Genomic DNA, 22,742 nt, shown 5'->3' with positions numbered 1-22,742 from the left:
ATATTCTTATATTCATGGGAACGAGGCCTTTTGTGGTCATCCATTTAGAGGTTTATAATATAGACTAAATATCCTGTATCAAAATGGCTTCCAGTCTATTCACAGTAAAAGAGACTTTGAAATACATCCAAAACGTTTAACATTGTGCTGACAACGAAATATTAGTCTCTTCAAACACAGAAGCGAGAACTATCAGTTAACTCATACCATTTTCTTTAAAGCCTGAATTTTATAAACCTAGAGGCACATGTTATCATTTTTTTCTAGAACTCCAGTGATATCTGTATGATACAATTAATCTATTCTAAAGACTTTATACATGCAAATGCTCTCTTCAGTGAAGACTTGTATATTATGAATATCTGTGATTTGCCTCTATTTTCCTTCACCCTTGGGGAGAGTGGATTTAGTTAGGGGAAGTAAGAATAGCCGGGTGGTCTGTATGCATCCTAATGTTAAGTAATGGTTAAATAACAAATGTTTAACCTGATGTTAAATAGCAAATAATGGTTCCTGAGAGATATTACAGTACTGCCAGATCCCAATCATTGCAAATGGATAATGGAACCTACAGAACAGACATTCCTTGACCACGGGGGGGAGGAGAGCGTTTTGGCTGTTGCCCATTTACACTGGGGAAAGCTAAGAGGACGGCCTCAGAGACGCCCCACCGGACTGTAATTTCCCCCAACACTCTTTCTGCCCTACTGTGCCTTTCTAGCTTCTTGGACCTTCTAGTGAGACTAGAACTGATTCGTGCTTTAAAACTTTTTATTGCTACATGTGTAAATTATAAAGAATAGAAGTTGTTATTTATGCCATCAAAGCCCGTATGCCATTAAGAGGTAAAGAAACGTTTTAGATTTTCAGATTTATACTCCTTTAAATTATTACACTTAAGGTACATATGACTTGAACTCTTTTGGGCTGAAAATTGAGCTAAAGGATGAACAATGCTAAGATTTACGATGGATTCCTTCAGTGTTTTCCTACACATTGTGTATTGCTATGGGTCAAGCCAAAAAGCAATAATTCTGTCAATATAAAACCACGGTATTTTTTAATTGATTTATAGGTTGAAATTTTAAAACTGAAATATTGAACATCATATACCGCTGACTATTTAGATCTTACTGTTTGGACTAGCACCTGTTTGGGGTGCAGTCAAAACTTTATATGAGTTAGCATCTACACTTCATTAATAATGCCAGTTAATTTTGGGGTTCACGAAACTTATTGTATCTTCCTTTTGCTTACAAGGACAAAAGAAAGTTTTTGCGGTTGAATTCATGAGTTTTCATTATGCTTTATAAAGGAATACAAAACTCACACAGGCATGCGAGAACGTTAACACTATACTTTTGAGCTAACAATTGAACGTTTTTTCGTAATTTAAATATAGTTGCGTCTACAATTGCTGTTACTCTCACCCATGTTAGAAGTCATGATAACTTTAAGAGAAGAAAACATATTTAAATTCAGCTTAGTCAATCCTACTTTTTTTAATCCTGAAGATGAATTCCTTGGTTTTATTCTATAGAATTTAGGATCTGTGTAGTCTTTTCTTCGTCTTTAGGTTCAGTTGGCCCTTTAATTCAACACTCTTAAATGGAATTGGTAAAATTGAAAGCTTCCATGTTTTAATATATATTTCAGTGATTATTTTATATGGCTATTGACAAACTTAAACAGCCATCTTACTTATAAATATTTGTCATGCGTGCCTCTCATCTACTGTAAGAGTGATCATAAGAGCCATTTGGGAGAGAGCCTAAAAGATGTAGGTCATGGGCTTCCCTGGTGGCGCAGTGGTTGAGAGTCTGCCTGCCAGTGCAGGGGACACAGGTTCGTGCCCCAGTCCCGGAAGATCCCACATGCCACAGAGCGGCTGGGTCCATGAGCCATGGCCGCTGAGCCTGAGCGTCTGGAGCCTGTGCTCCGCAATGGGAGAGGCCACAACAGTGAGAGGCCCGCGTCCGCAAAAAAAAAAAAAAAAGATGTAGGTCACTTCTGATAACCAGCACCAGCAAATCTGCAACAGCATGTCATACAAAGTGAGGAGACACCCCTAACCTAGGCTCCCTTTAAAGTATGCGTTCACATGTTGAAAAGAGAAACATTAACTGCTTTGCCCATTTTGAAGCTTCCCCGCTGTAGACTCCCTAACAGAACCTCACACGATAGCTCACTGTCATCTTTTCTCAAAAGCAGTAAAAGCCTGCCCTGCCATTGCAAGTGTTTATTTGGCTATACAGAGCACAGGGTGTGTTTTTACAGAATAAGAAATACTGACTTAAAGTGTGCAATGAAATTTTACAGAGCTGATGCGATAAGTTGTATATCATTGAGAAATAAAACTGTGGTAAAACAGAGTGGCTGGCTGTTTAAATTGAATTTTGCCCTTTATTTTTCATTATGGCAGTAGCAACAGCTAAAAATCAGAAACTCCAATTGTATACATAAAATAGTTTAGGGGAGGGAAAAAAAGTAACAGCTAGTTTTTTTTTTTTTTTTTTAATTTTCCAGAGTCTCCAAGTTTATGAAAACTACTTATTTCTCAATCTCTAAGCTAAACGAGGTGGATTTCTTAAGCTAGTATGTAAAAATAAATAAAATCATGAATTGTCAATTTGTCTTACGGAAATTTTCAGATAACTTAAAAGAAGCTACGTGTTCCAAGAACTACATATATATTACTCCATTTAATCTTTAGTAATTCCATTTACAGCTGAATAACTCATTTATTTATTAAATCAACAAATATCACTGGTTTGCAATGTGCCCAACATGAAGTATTCAGCAGTAAGCAAGAAGAATCTCATTCAGCTAATTGTCTGCCACAGAAGTTAGCCAACTGTTTCTGTAAAGGGCCGGATAGCCAATACTTTTGGCCTTGTGAGCCATGCAGTCTCTGTCTCAACTACTCGTCTCTGCCCTCTTAGTGAAAGCAGCAAAGGACAATGTATATACAAATGAATGTGTCTGTGTTTGAATAAAACTTTACTGGCAAAAACAGGGGGCAGGCAGGATTGGCCTGTGGGCCATAGTTGGTGGACCCCTGGCCTGGTGGGATGAACCAGACATGAAATATGCAAATATATAACAAAAATTCTGTTCACATGTGCTATGAATGCAGCTCTCCAAATGCTATGAAGGAATAACAGGAGGTGCCTTATTTAGATTGCGGGTGAGAGAAAGGCCTCCCTGAGGAAATGCTGAAAGATGGGAGCTAAAAGATGATTCAGAGTTAGGCAGGTGACAACATTCCAGAGGGAACAGTGTTTGCGAAGCTTCTGAGAAAGTAAAGAGCTTGCTAAGGAGTCTAAGGAAAGCCTATGGAGATTGAGCCTGGTGTGTATAACTTTAGAGAGATGAGAGAAAAGGCTTAGATGCTAGGGAGGGCCCAGATCACACAGAGCTTTGAAGCCAGATAGTTAATACTAGGAGGTGGCCAAGATATGAGCCCAAATCTTTCAGATTCAAAAACAAAACAAGCTTTTCTCAATCGCGTCACTCTGCGTTCTGTATAATATAATGGCTAGGAGCATGGTTGTGTGTCATTGCTTTCCCCAGTTACATCATACTGCATCCAGTGTAATACCATGGTGAAGAACATGGTTTTTAGAGACACACAAACCTTGTTCTGGCCCTAGTTCTGCCACCTGCTAGCTGTGTGACCCTCCAGCAAGTGACTTAACCCCTCTGAGTTTTCCCTCATCAGTAGAGGGGAGATTAAAAAATAGTACCCACTTCACTGGGTCATTGAGATGATTAAATTGGGGTATAAATGTAAGGCACCTAACATATAATAAATGCTCCATAACTTTACCTGTCAGCTATTCCTGTTAAGACTCACCATTAGCTATTATAGTTAATGTGATTTCTATCAGAACAACACCTGTGCTGTGTAGCACAGTAAAGAATGGTACCTGAAACCTTCATTTCAATAGGGTGTTACCTTAAAAGGGTATCAGGGAAATGGAAGGAAGAGTGGAACAGAGTAGAGCTGGGGCACAAAGGAGCCTTTGGAAGCTAACAAGGGGCAAGAGAATCGTTTCAGAGCAAGAGCCAGATGATGGCAGAGGATGGCTTGTGGACAGGAAGGAAAATCACACAGAACATTTATAGCTTGTGACGAGGATGGGGAGAAGTAGTTTCCCAATTTCTATGCTTGTGGGACTTATTTTCAAATGTATGTTACTGACCAAATTATTTTGAACTACTTATCACTATTTTTAATCACTTCTAGCTTCCAGCTTATTCTCACACTACAATTTCAATCTCTCCATCTGCATTTTTTGTTCTTACTTGTGAGTTACCTTCATCAGTTAGGCAATAATCTTACCCTCCTTCATATGGTACCAGTTGTTACTGTGCTTCTGAAACAGCCATATTTTTAAATGAGTTTTGTCCTCATATGACTCTTTCTGCAAACAGAATATACTTAGAAATCTGTTATATCAAGAAGAAAGATATATGAAAATTAGGCATGCTTAACCTAAGTCTGTTTTCTTGTGTGCTTGTATTTAAAATTTTCAGCTTTCCCACTTTGAAAGGATAGGAGAGGCAAACCCGAATTTATTTGTGTGACTTATTATAAAAAGACATTTAAATATTTGAATAACTACCAGAGAAAAATATTTGCCGAATAACACAGTTACGGCCTAATATAGTAAGTTAACGAAAGGAGTTTATTAAATGTCTTAAGTTCTTTTCTTCTATCAGACCTGGCACACTAACAGTTTTTGCCAGCAAACAAAATATCATGTAATTATCAGTGCAGTAACTGGAGCGCAAATTAAAGACAATTAGCAGCATTCTCTTGTTAATAGAAAAGGAGAATCCCCTTATGACTAAAGGGGATTAGTCATAGCTGTTAAATTTTCTGACTTTTTCCCTTTTCTTATGTCCTTATCTCAGTTTCTTTACATGACTTATAAATTATTTCAAAGGGGCTCAGAAAAAAAAAAAACTGGACAAATAGTTCAGTGTAGATGCAGCCTCTGACAGTTTCTACATACTGAGGTTTTTCAACTAAATCTGATATTATCTAAACTAAACTGAAAAATAAAGAGTTGCCTTGATTTTCTCAAATGACTCTTCTTTAAAAAGAAGCAGATTTTACTCCTTACTCTCCCCTGTTTTCCTCTATTTTACGTTCTTCTTAGAATTTTAACTAAAATTTCAATGGAATTTTTACTGTAACATTCCTTCAAGGTGGTATCTAGAATACCCATAAATAAAAGGGCAGATTACAGTTCTAAACTTGAGAGTTACAACCTACTAACCTAATATAAAATTTGTGGAAGTTGAGATAGATTCAATCTTTAAATGTGAGGATAATATAGAAATACAAATAAATTGCTTCAAGAAAATAAGTTTTTGATGAATTCTAAACCATGAGTTAAAGAACAGAGTCATCCAGACACAGTTTTATTTTGTCATCTCCACAAAGAGAACGTCCAAACTTGTCACTTGCTTATATGCATATCGAGCAAATGCACATTATTTGAGAGGGAATTATGCTTTAAATACTGTAGAATAGTTATCCATGTTAGTCAGTGGATATTTGGAACCTTGCTTTAAATCAAGTGAATAAAAATTTCAATCAGTGCAAAAGTGTTGGGTTTTTTAATCTCTAAATCCAAAGTAAACCTGCAAATAACTCATGATAATGATCATTATACTCCTTTTCTTCTCAATATCATTTCTTTACAGCTGACTGCCTCCCCTATACTCATATTAAAATTTTTATTAAACTCATTTTATAAAATGAGTAAATAAATAAAAGCAGGGTGTATCATAGTAATACTTTAGGACACAGTAATGCGTCTCAGAACTGAATTGCAGGGTATATTGATGCTGTGCATGCCTACTTAAAGGTTCTCCGTGCATATAAGTTAAATCATTCTTTTGTTAATCTTAAAATCACCAAGGGGAAAATTTTTTTTTTTAGAGAGTTGGAATTAACTGGTGAGAGACTGAAAAAGAAAGCCAGAAGGGAAAAATGACAAACTATTTTTGCGAGATTCCAAATCAAAGAAAGCAGTAGCCAGAGTACTCAGATGTATGTTTAACAGCTGTGACATCAAGCCATCCCTTTCTCTTCTGTTCCTATCAATCTGAAAACAATTCAGAAATGGTTTCCCCACTCTATAGTTGAATCATAGAGATAGTGCACAGCATACTTTCTGTACATCCCATGTTGTGTGAGACTTTTTTTTTAATTGGCGTATAGTTGCTTTACAATGTTGTGTTAGTTTCTGCTGTACAGGGCAGTGAATCAGCTATATGTGTACATATATCCCCTCTTTTTTGGATTTTCTTCCCAATTAGGTCACCACAGAGCACTGAGTAGAGTTCCCTGTGCTATGCAGCAGGTTCTCGTTAGTTACCTATTTTATGCATATTAGTGTATATATGTCAATCCCAGTCATGTGCGGGACATTTTATACTTACACAGCTAGATCTGTTCCTTTACTGCCAAAAAGGTATTGTTCCAACTGCCATCAAACTATTCATTAGCTTTCCTTTAGTAGGAAGTCCAAGAGAGGCCAAAATGTTCACAAGGAAAAGCATAACTATCTCCTCTTGAATTCTGTCACTGGATTTAAGATAGGAGCTCCTCCTTGAACTTGAGGGCTTCAAGACTTTTTGTTGTTTCAGTTCTAATTTGTGTATTTCACGTAATTTCCATTTAATTAACTGTAATTTAGAAATATTCCAATGCTTATATTTATTGTGTCTCAGTCATTTTGTGTAGCAAGTTGACACGGAATGGCACCTTCCACCTGTAAGTGCATACACACACCATTCTGTGTGCTACAAATCCCCTTTTGCTTTGCAAATGCCCGAACTTTGTATGACATTGTACTACTGAGAAACCAACACTAAAAATATTAACATTATAAATAGACCGCATAAACCAAGAGGTTTCTTCCAAACTGTAGATTAAAGAACATGTTGCTGATAGTTTCAAAAGCCATGCACTTTGCAGTCTAGACTTCCTTTAACATTGTAATTTATTCACTTAAAATGAGCTCCTTCTTAGTAAGAGTATTTTTAAAGTTGACATCCCAACATAGTCTTACTGAACACAATTGGAACTCCTGCCCCCGCCAAGAATAATGGCTTTGTTTGGAAACAAAACAAAACAAAACAATGACAACATTGTTAGTTAAATTAAAGTAAATGAAATTCCATAGTATGGAATATGTATTTGTGTTTCTTTTGAAATATGTTGGACCATTAATAGGAATAAGAGAACCACTCTAAATGTTTGGATATTTGACTTTTAATTTTAAGTTGGAACAGTTTAGCTTAAGAAATCACTAACATTTAAGTAACATTTCAACAAATGTAACTGTTTGGAAACTACAACGGAGACCGCCTCCTGCCTTCTGTCTTGCAAGGATTGATTTGGAAGGCCCTGAGGGAGAAAATATTGGAGTTAGGAGGTAAAACTGAAGCCATTGTGGAAAGGAAGAAGTTACACTCTTCCTGTTATGACAGGAAACATAGACAAATGTGCTTCCTGAGCATTTGCTCAGCAGGGAATGAAGTAGTCTTTGACCTTTACCTTAGGTACATTTTGGCTTTGTTAAACTAGTAAACATGTTTTTGCCCCCAAAATATTAATCTGGTTTATTTGATTCTTTCCAGACTCAAATTATATATTTCATGTACATGAGGTATAGAGAAACAAGTATTTATTTTATGACTGCATCTGCAGACTGGATTTAGAATGTAAATCAGCCCCTTAACAAACCAAGCAAACCTCAACAGCATGTATAAAAAAATTTAAAACATATTGTGTTATATATAGTCTTCTCTTTTTAAAATCCAAAACATTCTTGGGCTTAGAAATGGACCACAATAAAATGTTTTAAATCCTAAATTTAATAATTATAACTCATCGTCTACCTTTTCCTCATGTACATAAATATATCAGAAATCAGCTATGACAAGTTTTAAAACCCAAACTTTGAATTTGTTAAGACACTCAAGTTTATTAATATGCGTTCAGTTATTTAACTGTAATCTAACCCATTGTTTTATTATGTTTCCTCGAAATAGTGGGCAATGCGCAAGATTTAAAGTCTTATTTTGGTGTTTGGGGTGTTGACTTAGGGTGAGGGGTCGGTAGAGTCCTAAATTCCACATGCTAAGCCCCCTATTTTAATCCTTCTATCGCATTCAGAATTTTAGGAACTACTGCTTGAAACCCTTTGGAAATCCTACTGCATCGCAGTGAAATGCGGCTCAGTTTGCTGAAGGCTAACGAGGACAATAGTCCTCTTTGCAGCAGAACACACTGCTGTCTCATCCTCGCAAGTTATGCTGGAGGGTTACAAGCACATGGTAGCAGTCTGCTTAAAAGAGTCCCTCACTGCTCTTTAAAGAGCCTTTCATTTATGGTGGCAGGCCCCGTCATTGTATAAAGGAGCGCTTGTCTAGAACACAAGTCTGCAGTGGCACTACTTCCTCCCACCGAGAGTAATCATCAAGCCTAAAGCTCGCAAGCCTTTCTAATGACAGACTGAATTAAACAAAATAAAATTGAAGAGGAATACTTTAGAACAGTTGCACCATTACTTACTGTCAGGAACAAGCCAGGGGAAGAAAAAGAGCATTTAAGAGGGCATTTCCCTTTTTTTCAATTAAAGATTGTCGTTGCAGACTCTTGACTCCATCCCTAACCCTTTAAACACATAGGAAGACCTAGCGGCTCTGGATTAGAGAGCGCATTGTATCCATGAACTGCCCATCTTGTCCCTCATTAGTCACTCCTTTTCCTTAACTAGGAGGAAACTGGGAGATTCTTTAGGCTGTGGGTGAGGAGGGCTGGATCTAAACTATTTCCATAGGATTACAGTTGTATTCCTCGTGACTCTATTTGGACGAAAAAATCCCTGATAAAACCTCAAAACTTTGAAAATACAATTAGCTAGGTATATGAGTCCCAAACGCATTCTAAAATTATGAAACTAATATTACTTTACGATTTAAAGAAACGAGTAAAAAGTTTCCCCACTCACTGAGCAGACTCACTGATAAGTTCAATAAGATCAGGCTGAAAGAATTCTGATTGGTGAGACGAAGTATTGGAGAGCCATAGGTAAAAGTATCCTTGCTTCCCTTAGTAAATGCATCTGAAGTCATATAGAGTTAGGCCTCAGTTATTCTCAGAGATGTGAATAGCTGCTGTTTCCAAAGGTCTTTTTCTTTCATTTATTCTTTCCTGTAAGGTGCAAGGACTCCTACCGTTAAAATATGGTAGGAAAGTTCTCCTGAGGTGACTTTATGAATGGAGCCAGGATTGGGAGGGTGAACAGAGGCCTGCGTGTGGTGTGGAGACTCATGATTAAATGCCCTTTCTGTTACACAGTAGTCTAACTAATTTCTGTGCCCTGTAGGAAATGATACAGGACTTGTCCTCTGTTTTAGAACTTGTTATTTACATTGACTGTGTGTAAATCAGAGACCCACCTTTTTTTATTCTGGCTGTAAACAGGCTTGTATTTGCTACCAACCAAAATGCCCCTCATTCTGTGAAATTTAAGTAAACATCCATAAATATAGAACTCGTGTGTGCCCACTAGTGCATGCGTGTGGTTCTCACTGGCTTTAGTGGGAATGTCTGGAGGTCTGAGGGCAGAGGTAGCTGCAGAGTCCACACAAAAGGAGCTTTGGTTTATTGTCAGAACCAAGAAACCAACTTCTCAATTTTAGTATTATTAGTATTATTTTTTTTTATTTTAACCTCGAAAGCTGTCCTTATACTAATTAATAAGTTCTGCACCACCCTGCTGTGCTCATCAGAATTGCTGACAGTTCTAGTGTACCTGTACCGTGCTTGATGAGTGGTTGGAGGGGGCCATGCTGTACTGACCTCCAGCCTCTGAAATGCACAGTTGTCTAAAAGAGGGAAGGAACACTGACTAATGGAAAGAAAGATGGATTTTGTGTGAAGAGGGTTCTATTTCTAGTTCATCAGCGACTAGTTTTGTGAGTGTGGATAAGGCAGTTCGTGCCTTTGTTGACAGTATCATCTGAGAAATGGGGATGATAAACTGTGCCCAATAATAAGTTAAAAGAGATGTTGTCAAATGGAGCAAGATAGCTTAGAACGTCTTTGAAAACTTCTTAGAAAAAAGTCACCAAATAAAGTCAACACTCTTATGTAAAAACAATTATAAAAAATACGATATGCTCCAATTTCACCAACAAACCCGCACACAAAATTTGACGCAATCCAGTTTTTCTCCTATTCATTTTTACTAAATGTACATTTTTACTATAAGTTAATGTGACAAAAAAGAAAAATAACTATGTGAAATTTTCCTCTCTCAGTGGCAAACTTCTTATTAACATAATTTGAGCGTGCATGGAAATTCATTTTTAGCCATTCAGTTTTGATTGCCAAAAAAAATGAGTAATTATTCCATCCACCTATCCATTCATTCATTCAACGAATATTTAGCCAAGTATTGTGCTGGGACTTCAGGTTACAAGAGCAGACAGGAAATGTTCCGGGCTTTCAGGGGAAGCTTGAGGTTTAGTAGAGAGAGCGATCTTTTACAGTAGGTAACAAGAAGTGACTGAGCCTGTGCATCGTAAAAAAGATACTACCTACCTTGTATAGTGTTTCACAGTCAACAAGTCACTTACACTTGTGTGTTCCTTAGTTTACCTCTCATCGTAACTCTGTAAGATACCTGTCATTACCTCCACTTTACAGGTGAGGAAACTGGGGTACGGGTAAGTTAAACAGTTTACCCGAGGCCAAGGACACAAGGCTCATACATGGCAGAGCTTAGACTTGATTTTCAATTCCCATGTTTTTGCTTCCACAGTACAGAGCCCCAGTGATGATGCATATATAGTGCCTCTTTTAAAATATTTTAATGTGAATTTGCTATTTTATCAATCTGCACAGTTGTTTTTCTGTGCATTTTCAGCACTATACCTAATTTAATATTGTCTACTCCAATTCTTTACAGTCTTTTATATCTCTTCTAACTACAAAAAGAAAGTGATCCAGTTTTATTTCTTGGAATATTAAAATTAGAATGACTATGGTAACATATTGATGAGATTGAGTAACCAAAACCTAAGACATTCTACAGAACGAAATTGCAGAAATAGATTCTTGTTATAAACTGTATTCCATTCACTGTAATCTTCCCCTTTACCCAAAGGTCTGTGCTAGGTAGGCATAGAATCTGAACATCTAAATCTGGAATAAGCCTTTTAAAGGTGTCTAGTCCAGCTTCCTGTTGAATTCGGGAACACCTTCTAGACCTTCCTTGATATGCAGCCCTACCTGAACATGTTCAGGAATGAACTGCTTCTTACTTCATGGGACTAGATCCACTCTTGGACAGTTCTCATCACTAGGTTTCCCCCTGTTTTGAACCTCTTTATGATTTTCAGCAATGCTCTCTAACTCTGCTCTATAGAACAAAACAGAATAGCTCATCTGCCTCTTCACATGGCCACGAAGTCTGCAGATCTTGGGAAGTGTTTGGCATTTCTCTTTTATCTCTGTTTTTCCGGGTTAAACATTCCAGATTCCCTCAATGATTTCTCCTGCAAAGTTATTCTCAGACCCTACATCGACCTGTTTGCCATCCTATAGATGCTCTAATTTTGTCGGTGTCACCCAGTGTCTTCTTAAAATTCTCAGAGCTGAACATAGTACCAAAGATTAGTTAGTGCTGACTAACTAAGAGATCATTAGGATAATTAGTTCCCACTGTGGAACACTATAACTTTAGATCCTTTTCCCCAAAACAGCTATCATGTTAGTTTTCCTCCAACCTGAGATTATGTAATTCTGTTTTTTTTTTAATATGAATGAAGACTTTAATATTACCTCTGTTTCTTTTCGTTTGTGATCCAGCTTTCTGTAGAGTGAGCTATGTACGTATAAAGACTCTACCATCTACTGGGTTATCACCCAGATTTGTGTAGTGTGTGGATCTGATAAGCACGCAGGCTACATCTTCATCTACACCACTGATAAAAATGGTGCCTGGGACAGGAAAGTTACTCTTGAACTCTGTGGCCCTTTGCAAGAGACTGTCCTTAAACTTAACACCAATTAATTAATTCATATTTAAATCATCTACATTACTACTAGCTAATCTCAAATATATAATATTGTGATGAGGATTTCATCAAATACGTTGCCAAATACATGTTCTTTAAAAATCTGATCTCATTAGAAAGTTCAGTAAATTTTTGCTCAATGAATGCAGTCATCTGAATTCTTAGATCCTCCCCCCTTTATCTCTGTACCCTGTGATTGTAAAATTCAGTTTTTACCTTCACACTTTTCTGTCCTTCATGATGAGTCATCAGGGCAAGGAATAAAGACCACTTTCCTCTGAACTTTTTGAATTATTTTTTTCTTTCTTCAAGAAAAGTTAAACAATAAATTGTCAAAAAGACAAGTTTAAAAATTATCTACTTTTAGCAGAAAATTTTATTGAGACATTCGGTTTAAAATAGAGTATTTCCATTCCGTAATCCATTCATTCATTGAGTATCCATTGGTCAGTCTTTGTGAGGCCAGAGGTGGGGTTTTCAGGGAGCTCAAAAAGCCAGCAGGAGAGGCAGACTCAAACAACCAATCAACCCTGTAATATTAGAATAAGTCTCATAATAAAGGTTTGTGAAAAGCTCTAGAGGATAACAACGAGGGAGGAATGAGTGTTATCTGAATGTGACAATGAAAGCTTCATAGAAGAAGCTGACATTTAAAGGAAGCCTTACAGCACCATGGGAGCCTGCCAGCGGCCAGATGGAAAGGGGGAGGGACGTAACGCCATGATCAGCTTTCTCTGAGTACAAGATAAGAAATAACCAATATGGTAGGTTTCATTTCATATTCCTCTTGATTGGGTTAACATCTACTGTTATTTTTCTTGCTCAGTCTAGAAGAAGGATTGGTCAGAAAACAAAAACTGAATTCACCCAACTCTGGATAAAAATACAATTGAGATCATTACACATGACTGGAAATATAACATTATTAGCCAAGGAATACATTTTGATTCAAATGAAGGAAATTCCTTTGGAGCTTTAAGGAATTAAATGACTGTTTTTCCTCCAGCCATGAGGATGAGACATGAACAAGGGAGATACATATTTACATGTAGTAGAAGCCCGAACACCCAGCACTGATGTCTGATGTGGAGAACGCTCAGTCAGTATTGGTCGGCACAATGTTTGGCATGTAAAAAATGCTCAATAAAAATTGCTTGACTTACTTTCATGTTTCTGTAAATAGATTTTCCTTATTTCTTTATAAGGAATATAAATGGTATGGAGCTGTATTTAATGAATGTTCCTTTTCTCAATTTCAAATTCTAATTTCAATTATTGATTCATACCAAATAAGTTCTAGAGTAATTGTCAGCATGAGATGTGTGATGCCTGCCCTTATGCTAGGATTTAAAACTCGAGGTTAATATAGAACTTAATACTGAATGTCTTAATAAAACATCATCATTACATTTGAGGCTGTTTCAAGAGGTAAAGAAAAAAGAAACATAAAATGCTCAACGTTTACAGAGTAATCTTGCTTTCCATACATATATTACATATGAAGTCTCTTTAATTTTGAAAGCTAAATGTAAATTATAGTGCCCACTTAAATAATATTGGTTTTATTGTCTTCTTGGTGCACCTTGATTGATGTAAACACTGGAAAAGAGCATCTCTTTGCCTAACTGCTGTAAAAACAGTTTTCCATCTCACCTAAGGTTCAAAATATGTTATTGAAATAGAAATGGACTTGTCCCCATTACAAACAATTGTCAAGTTATGGAAAATGTAATCATTACAATGCATTATTATATTTAAGTATAAAAGCTCTGAATTGCAATCTTTGTCATTGAGTGGCATATTTTAAACGAAGGGTAATATCCCAGTTCTCTTAAGAAAGCCTAATGCTGAAAAACAATTTTATCTAACTGTGAACAATGAGAAAAACCATTATAAAATACATTTTGAGTATGCTATGAAGAATATGAACATAATACAGAATTAAACTTAGTGCAATTAAGAGTAGGTTTTGAAGATATTTTCTTAAATGCTTTAATATAGTCATTGTCATTGCAGTTTGCAGTTTTAATGAAAAGAAGCCATATGCACTGACTTTCTGACAGGTATTATTAAATAAGTATGCATTATCCAGCAGCCTATTTGGTTACACAAAAGTTGAGGAGTACCTAAAAGTAAACAAGTAGTGGCTTTAATGATATTTCTGTGCTGAAATGTACTTTGAGGGTGAGTGTTGTAACGTGCTAAATTCTGAGGTTTGAGTACAACAGAAACCATACTGTATCGAGACATTCCACCTACAGTTTGTGGTCATGAAAGTCTGATTAAAAGTGGTTTTAGATATATGAAAGTATTTTGGGTCAGTGCCTTCCTTCTGCATTGAACGTACTCTGTAGCCTACTTCACTAAACAAAATACCAATATGCAAGTATATTTGCATGACTAAATTGCATCTAAAAGAATTCTTAAAAGACATTTTGTATAAATCTGTATAATTAATGGTGATACTTTTTATCCATTCCAAAAAGATAATCTTCATTTAGCTCATTCCTAATACCAATCATGACTCATCTGAATGAACCAGAATAAAAAAAGTTTCTAAAGTAGTATGATAATCAGATATGAAAATAAAACACTGGCTATGTTTTATAAGAACAGGTTAGTAAGACAGTCAATAAACATAAAACAGAAGGTGAGACACTGGAAATAAAACACTAGCTATATTTTATTAGAAGCACTTCAGTAAGACAATCAATAAACATAAAACAGAAGGTGAGACATTGGCAATCATTACAAAGAAAAATTATCCCAGTTGCAACGTAAATAACATATCTGAGCAGATATTGACTAGTCGATGTGGGCTGGTAAATACCTAAATGCTGTATTTTCCAAAGAATGATCAGTGGGAATTCCATAGTTCAGCTTTATCTTTCTATCAGGAAGAGTGTAGTAAGATCCTCAAATAGCCTTGATCAGGACTCTTTGAGCCACTAAGACAGGTGTATTTTGTAAGTTCTTTTCCTGTAAGTCAACTAAGAAAGGGATGGGAACTAAGATTTATTGAGCTTCTACTTTAAACACAAAGCTTGATACTGTACATATGTTATTTTATGTAATCCTTGCAGCAACCCCACAAGTAGGTGTTATCTCCGTTTTATAGATGAAAGATCAGACTCGGAGAAAAATCAAATTTGAAGAAGTTAAGTGAATTTCTCATGACTAATAAATAGCAGATCAGCATTCAAATCTAGGGTCCCCTGAATCCAGACCCCATGTTCTTCCCTTTCTATCATGCTGCCTTCAGTGCAGATGTGATTAAAGAATGTAATCATTATTAAAGTGTAGATTTATCTTTTTAAAATTCTGTTTATGAGTTGTTAAATAAAAATTCGGTGGGGAAAGCTATCACAGTTTTATATAACATACATCACTTTGATATTTCTAAAAATGACATAATAGTTTTCCCTATTTCATTTTTTAAACTACAGATTTTTAATGTGTGCCCATACGTCTGCTGTTCTAGGCACTGGAGATACAGCAGTGGGCAAAATAAAAATGGTACATGCCCTTGTGGAACGTGCACCATAGTGGAGGAGACAGACATTAAACAAATGATCACACACAAAATTATACAAGTTATAAAATATGATAAGTACTATAAGAAAAAATAAAGGGGTGATGGGTAAAACAATAAGTATTAACAGAAGTGTGGGGAAATGAGGAGACCAGGAAGTCAGCTTTTCTGTCTGCTAGTGCACACTTCCTGTCAACACATTTATTTAGGCGTGTGGGATAGGGGACATTCCAAGTCCACTCAGCGGTCTCTAGTTTGGGTGACTGAGTTTATGGTGAGATGGGGGACCCAGGAAGGGGAGCAGATTCGAGGGTGAAGGTGAGTTTGGGCTTTGGGGGTTTGAGGTTCCTAGGACTTTTAGATAGACACATGAGTGGAGGACATCCATAGGGTGGCTGGAGACAAAGAGAAAGAAAAGGAGCGGGACTCTAGATTTAGGAGTTACACCAGAGTAGGTAGTAGATAAAACTGAGCTGACCTCTGCAAGATGGGTTGGATTTGAAGTTGAGGAAAAAAAGTTAGTTATTATTTTCAAAGGTGACTATTTAAAAGTCAGTCAGCATTTCCCAGAGTAGATGCCTCAAAAACCTGGTTCAGAAGAATGATAGGAAGTGCTCCTCAAAATAAATAAATAAGCAAAGAAATCAACGTTCTGTCAGCAGTAAGTTTGGGAAGCAGGTTAAAGTTTAAAAAGTTCCTCAGCCTTTAATATACCGCTGTGCCTCATTTCCCAAACACATTGGACCATTGAACTTTCTGTCTTAAGGAGTATTTTGTAGAAATAATATTCTACAAAAGACCTGCTGGGAAACACTGGACCATGAAGTATAAAGGCTTATACTTAAGAATGTTCATGGTTTTTGGTGGGCAGACTGGAATTTAATCAAGAGAAGACTGAAACTGGGGATAGTAAAATGCATATTTGCACTGGCAGGTAGAAGTATTTGAAGCCAGAGAGGGGAGCTCTTGTAGCCGGCCCATCAGGAAATGGCAGTGACAAGAGTAAGGTTTTGAAGATTAGGATGAATCGAGGAGGGAATGGTTTCAGACAGGGAGATCGCCTAGGACAGGAGCTGATAAAGACGTGAATGATAGAGATGCCTGGGAAATAGACAAGAAGTGTGAACATGAGAAACATTTTGAGGGGAGGAATTGTGGGACTTGGTAATAGATTAGAGTGAAAGAAGAGAAAGGCAAAGATGGCAATACAGTTTCTGGCTTGGGAGAGGAAGAAAGATACACAGAAGAATGAAACCAAAGCCCTAACAGAGTTATGGCTAAAGCACTTCCCAACTCCCTGCTGGATTTCTAGAAAACAGAATACAACTTTGTCTGAAAGTACAGTCAGATCCCTTCAGCGTTTTCAGTTCAATGGCATGAGACTAAACAGTTTTGAGAAATTTTGAACATAGATCTAAAATACTATGTCCATAATATCATGTCCAGTCTTCACATGGCCCAAAAATAAGCTCTGAATTTATAATTAAGAAATATGCTAACCCTGCTGAAATGGACTCTTTTAAATCTTGAATTGCTCAAAGAAACATGAACAGTTCTCTGGTCACCTTCATTGAAATGCCCTACATTAAATCTGGCATTTACAGTTTCACATTCAGCAGCAAGCTAGAAATCTCGCAATTTCGAATTCTAAGCAGAAATTAGTTTTAGATTTATTTGCTTTCTTTCCAAATGTGTTAGTGCCCGAGGGCTCTGACAACAACACACGTTGTTTTACAAAGGAAAAAAGTACTGTTTTATTTTTAAAGGCATGCTTTTTTTTTTCCTCTTTAAAAAAACGTGTCTGCTTTCTTTTTTCCAGGTGACATTTACAAAGAGGAAATTTGGGTTGATGAAGAAGGCGTATGAGCTGAGCGTGCTGTGTGACTGTGAGATCGCGCTGATCATCTTCAACAGTACCAACAAGCTGTTCCAGTACGCCAGCACGGACATGGACAAGGTGCTGCTCAAGTACACCGAGTACAACGAGCCGCACGAGAGCCGGACGAACTCAGACATCGTGGAGGTGAGCGCGCATGCGTGCCTGGTGAACCGCAAACAGGCAGAACCACGGGTGTTCAGAGCTCCCCCCTCCCTTCTCCCCCACACAAGCACATCTTGCTTTACCCAAGATGTTCATATTCCCACAGGTGTACCCAGGTTTATCGCCCCAACTATTACTCCACCCTCTCTCTTTCTCAAAATGCAAGGTAGGGCGGTATGATAATAGGGACTACATGAATCTGGTCCTTGGTAGAAATCAGGCACCTGTGTCAGATTATTAACCTCATCCTTCAAGAGTCGTCATTGTCGACCGCAGTGTCAGGCCGCCAGAACGGGGAAGTGTGGCCAGGGGATGGCTCGCCCACATTTTAGATGACTTCTCATGATTTCTTTTAAGTATATGCTAGTTTCCCAGCAAAGAAAAAAATATTTAAAAATGAGTTCACCCCAACTTTTCATTTGTTTTTCATTTTATGTCTCTTCTTTCTAATTCATTCTTCCTAATGTATTCATGCTGAAGGAGTAAAGACAATTATTCTCCTAGAAATCTTTTCCCCAAAATTATATCATTTAATATAGCACTGTTAATATACATGGGATCAGAAATCTGATGGAAATGAATTTCTAAATGTTACTTGGTATTTTATCCAAGTTAGATTTAAAACATTGTTCCATTGTGCCAAAAATAAATAAGCATGGCGTTGAAACTCAAAAATATTTTTGATTTGTTAGCATAAGTAACATTGCTGTACGATTTTAAATGCTTCTCACGTGTATCCTATTTAAGTGTTATTGCCTTATAGTACCCTTTGTAAGCAATGAATACTAAACCAAAAAGGAAGAGGTGTAATGAGGTATATGTCCCCGTTATACAGATATAATGCCCCCCATCTGTCTGTTTTCCTCACCTATCTATCTCCTTGTGGTTTCCTAGATTGTGACTGCTTTCCCAGAATTAAGAGAAAATAAATGTTTCGAAAGTATGTATTCAGCATCAATCTGCCAGAATACAAGTTATTCTTGCCGTTGCTTAAATTGTTTGAACTGGTTTAAAAAAAATCTAGTTCTGATCAAACTAATCTGCCTCTCACATCCATCTTCTCTTTACCTGTTTTAATTGTCTAAGATTAATTCTCGTTTCTTTGCTTTTATTTGGAAGTTTTTTTTAAAGTATTGAGCTGATCAATTAATTTTTTTTATTTTTTGCCTAGTAGGCCAAGCAGATAATTTCAGAGAAACAAAAGTAGATGATGAGTAGACCTAATGTGGTGTGTATTTAAAATACTTTCAGATTCGCATTACTACACATTTAGTTTTTCATTGACTGATAATTTTAATTGTGGGCTTGCCTTGATCTTGAAATTTAAGATCATTTATAAAACTTACCTAGTATGTATTTCAGATAGTATTTTATTCATGTGCACACATAAGTATGAAAATACATAGACATAAATATTAACAGTTGTCAGTTGTCAAACCTCATGAGTGCTTTCGTGTGCATGCTTGTGTACATTCACGCACATTTAACATAAGTTCTGAACAGAAAACAACTCCATACTCAAAACTCCACCTCATTACCAAAATCATTACAACAACCATTGCAGGGTAACAGAAAAATCTGAGCTGGAATTTGTCATCAGATTTGAACTGCTCCAGTTCTTAATATGATGGGAAGTGCAGTAGAACCATATTAAACTAGTTGAAAATGTGTTGACTTTTAAAATTTGTTTTCTAAGGAGTTTAAAAATCTATAAAATTGTATTGTGAGGGCGTTGCTCAGGAATATACTATGTGGTTTAAAGGAGATTTAAAACTCCACATACTCTAGAGATTTTCATATTCTTGGACAGATGGGTATCTGAGGTAGACTTCTTCAAGGTCATGAGAAGAACATTGGGTTGAAAGTCAAAGGGCTTGCACTTTAACCCTTGCCTTGCACAGTCTTACTGGGTGACAAATGAGCTACTTCTCCCAGGGCGGGGAGCAGTTTTCTCATCTCAAAAATGAAGGCAGTGAATTTGAAAGTCTGTACAATGTAATTCTTTAAAAAGCAAAAAGAGAGTAAAGTAGCAGCTCCACTATTATCCTGCACTTAACATCAGTAGATGAAAGTTGTGAATCTCTCAAAACGACATTCTGAGGCTCCTAGACCAAAACTAGAGATGGTTTGATTCTTTGGATGAAAATAACATATAAAAGTCTAACACGCTGTGGGACTGCCCTGCTCAACTATATGAATTACACAGTCTTCACCCATTCGGCTTTCCCACACTTTAGTAATAACTGAGATGATGGAGAAAGGAGTAAAGTGGGACCCCTAAGCTTGACAAAGTTTATACCATAAAAATACATAGAGTACTCTCCAAAGTGCATTTCACTAAAATCAGTATGCTTGAGATACTTGGTGGAGAAGAGGGGATCTGGGTAGGAAGCTGCGTTTTTAGCGAGTTTCCCAAGTAATTCTTATACACACTAAGTTTGAAAACCTCTAGGAGACTAAGACATAATTGTGTTGGAGGCTAAGAACTTGTGATACATCAGCGACTTGAGAAATCCATTCTTAGAATGGATCTAACACAAAGTTGAAAGTTAGGGTAGTTTGCTACTCCTGGGTAAAATTTTAAATCCTATTTATTTTAATTTAATGTAATACAGTTAACTGAGTAAGTTTAATGAGGAGCATAATATGTTTCATGAAGGGTCATTAGTTGTATATTTCCCATTTGGACCATTACCCCTCTCCCTTAGCCTTCTGAAAACAGTTTACTCACAAGAGAAAAAGATTGGCACAGAGAGAGAAATAATATGATTCCCAGCATTCAGACTGAAATACAAATTTCTGGGCCGTACCAGAGTAGTGTTACAAGGTCATAGGAAATTGTGCAGCACGTGGGTGTTGAAAAAGATTCCTTCTTTTAGCAAAAAAGCTCTTTGTAATTATCATATCTTTGCTTGATAATTAGCACTACTGTTACAATGGCACAAAGACTTACAAAGACTTAATAGACAAACTGGGATCTTTTTTTTATTATTACATTATAATGCAGCTTGAATATCTGTTTAGCTACAATATATAAATATGCCAGATTTTGTAAATGTGTTAAATTTTTAATCCATTGGTTAGAAAAAAAACAAAAAACAGTTATTGTATTAAAAGCACTTCCTTTGAAGAAAGTCCATTTTATTTAACTCTGTGACAAGTATACTAGATACTTATCCAAAATGCTAGCTTGTGAGGCTGTGGAAATTCAGTAGAGGCTCTGATGGTATTAAGGAACTGCCCCCTTCATCTCTTCCACCTGTCTAGCTCCACTCCTCGTTCTCTTAGCTGCCTTCCTGCTCTCACAGTTGGTGCTGAGCTCTATTCTGGAAGGCGATGTGGGGTTGAGCCCTTCAGGATGACCTGAAGATCGCAGATCCCACGGAACATGCTGTAAGCCCGTAAGGCCATTCCTTCACTCAGTGATGATTTAGCAGGCACCAGCTTATGCTCAGCACTGGTCATGGAATTCTGAACCAGGAGACAGGCATTTGTGTTAAGGGTATAAAAAATATATAAAAATCAGCTTGGAAACGATTGGAGGGCAAAGGAGCAATAATCTCTTTAATGTAGTACAAGCTACTGAAAGGAAGGCTTAGGCTAAACAATTTAATAAAACTTTCAAACAGGTCGTTGATCACCAGATCATTCCAGGTGACCCTTGGAGTGACAGAAGTCCTAGACAGGTCACCTCCATATCCAGCACATGTTTTCTAACTGCAAAACCCATATGGGAGCATCACTTAGCACCCTGCCAGGAGGGAGCCTCTCACCATTCAGTGACTCAGTGATTCTATTGAGCTACTCATCTAGTCTGGGCCAGTGGCTAAGAGACTAAGTGTGGTCGTGGAATAAAACACAATGCCCCATGCTGCTCCCTGGCAAATCAAAAAGATGGATGTAACACTTATAGAAGGAACCTTTGATCCACAGCTCTCTCAGTAGAAGATTATTGGCTTTTTTTTTTTTCTTTTCAGATGCAAGGATGGGCAAGAAGACAGTGTGTGTGTGTGTGTGTGTGTGTGTGTGAGAGAGAGAGAGAGAGAGAGGGAGAGAGGGAGAGGGAGAGGAGCAGGGGCGGGGAAGAAAGTAAGGGGAGAATAAGAGATGATACTTACGTGAAACTTTATTTTCTGTTACCTGATTCCTGTTTAGATTTAAAGACTTCTAAGAACAGTTGTTCCAGCAAAATATCTCCTTGCACAGTAATACTTAAGTCCTGAATTGGGTCTGAAAAGGCCTTAAAATAGCTTATAAACTTCAGTGTTCCACAGTGCTACTGGAGGTTATCAATAAATTAACTACCTTTACGTAGTTGGTGAAAATTAAGAACAATTTTTGTAGAAAAGCAAATGCAGTAAATAGTGGAATTGGACTTCTTTACAAACTCTGTATTACAAAATTCGTAAGTAGATGTAAAATATAAAAATATGTCTTTTACTTGAGCTTTCATTGTATCTAACCCAGTTAAATAGGTTCCAGTTTTATACTTATATAAAAATATAGATACATGACATTATTTTTATGCATACTTTATAGATGCTTTTCTTAAAAGAAAAAGCACATTCACTTATTTGTTTGGTCATTTGTTGAATTTTCATTCTTTCATGTGTTCACTGAACAAAGATTGGCTGAATTCCTGCCATATGCTATGTGCCATGGAATGCCTGGAGATATGAACATAAACAAGGCCCCTCAAGGACTCTTGGTCCTTAAGATTGCTCACAAGGCCATGCATGATCTGGCCCCTGTATTTCTCTTCCTCTCTAGCCTCACCTTTTGCTATTTCCCTCCAACCAAACCCCCCCAGTTCCCATCCTATACTCAAGCCACCTAATGATGTTTATATCCTTCAACTTCTCCAAACCTTGTTTGTTTTGTCTTCAACATTCCTTACTAGGCCTTTACTTGGCTTTTATTTATCCTTCATTCAAATCAGGTCCCAGTTTATACTTTTGGAAGTGTCCTGGAGATGCCTCATAACTTGTGTTAGGTGCCTTTCCCATATTATAGTCATAATATGTTCTATTTTCCCTGTCAAGGCACTGTGGAAGC

The 22,742-nt window shown here is 37.0% G+C and overlaps 1 protein-coding gene across 11 annotated transcripts in view; it reads left to right on the top strand.

The window, feature by feature from the left end:
- The window catches only part of MEF2C (myocyte enhancer factor 2C), a 170,290-nt gene that overhangs the window by 75,249 nt on the left and 72,299 nt on the right, over positions 1–22,742 (top strand). For all 11 annotated transcript variants that reach the window (XM_024734346.1, XM_024734348.1, XM_024734345.1 and 8 more), the window contains one exon: positions 17,466–17,669. In XM_024734346.1, the coding sequence (XP_024590114.1) occupies positions 17,466–17,669 (204 nt within the window). The remainder of the gene's footprint in view (positions 1–17,465; positions 17,670–22,742) is intronic.

This window comes from Neophocaena asiaeorientalis, unplaced genomic scaffold (assembly GCF_003031525.2).
Source record: "Neophocaena asiaeorientalis asiaeorientalis breed wild unplaced genomic scaffold, Neophocaena_asiaeorientalis_V1.1 scaffold184, whole genome shotgun sequence".
Lineage (NCBI taxonomy): Eukaryota > Metazoa > Chordata > Mammalia > Artiodactyla > Phocoenidae > Neophocaena > Neophocaena asiaeorientalis.
The sequence above is the reverse complement of the archived record's forward strand: the minus strand, read 5'-3'. Positions and strand labels throughout refer to the sequence as shown.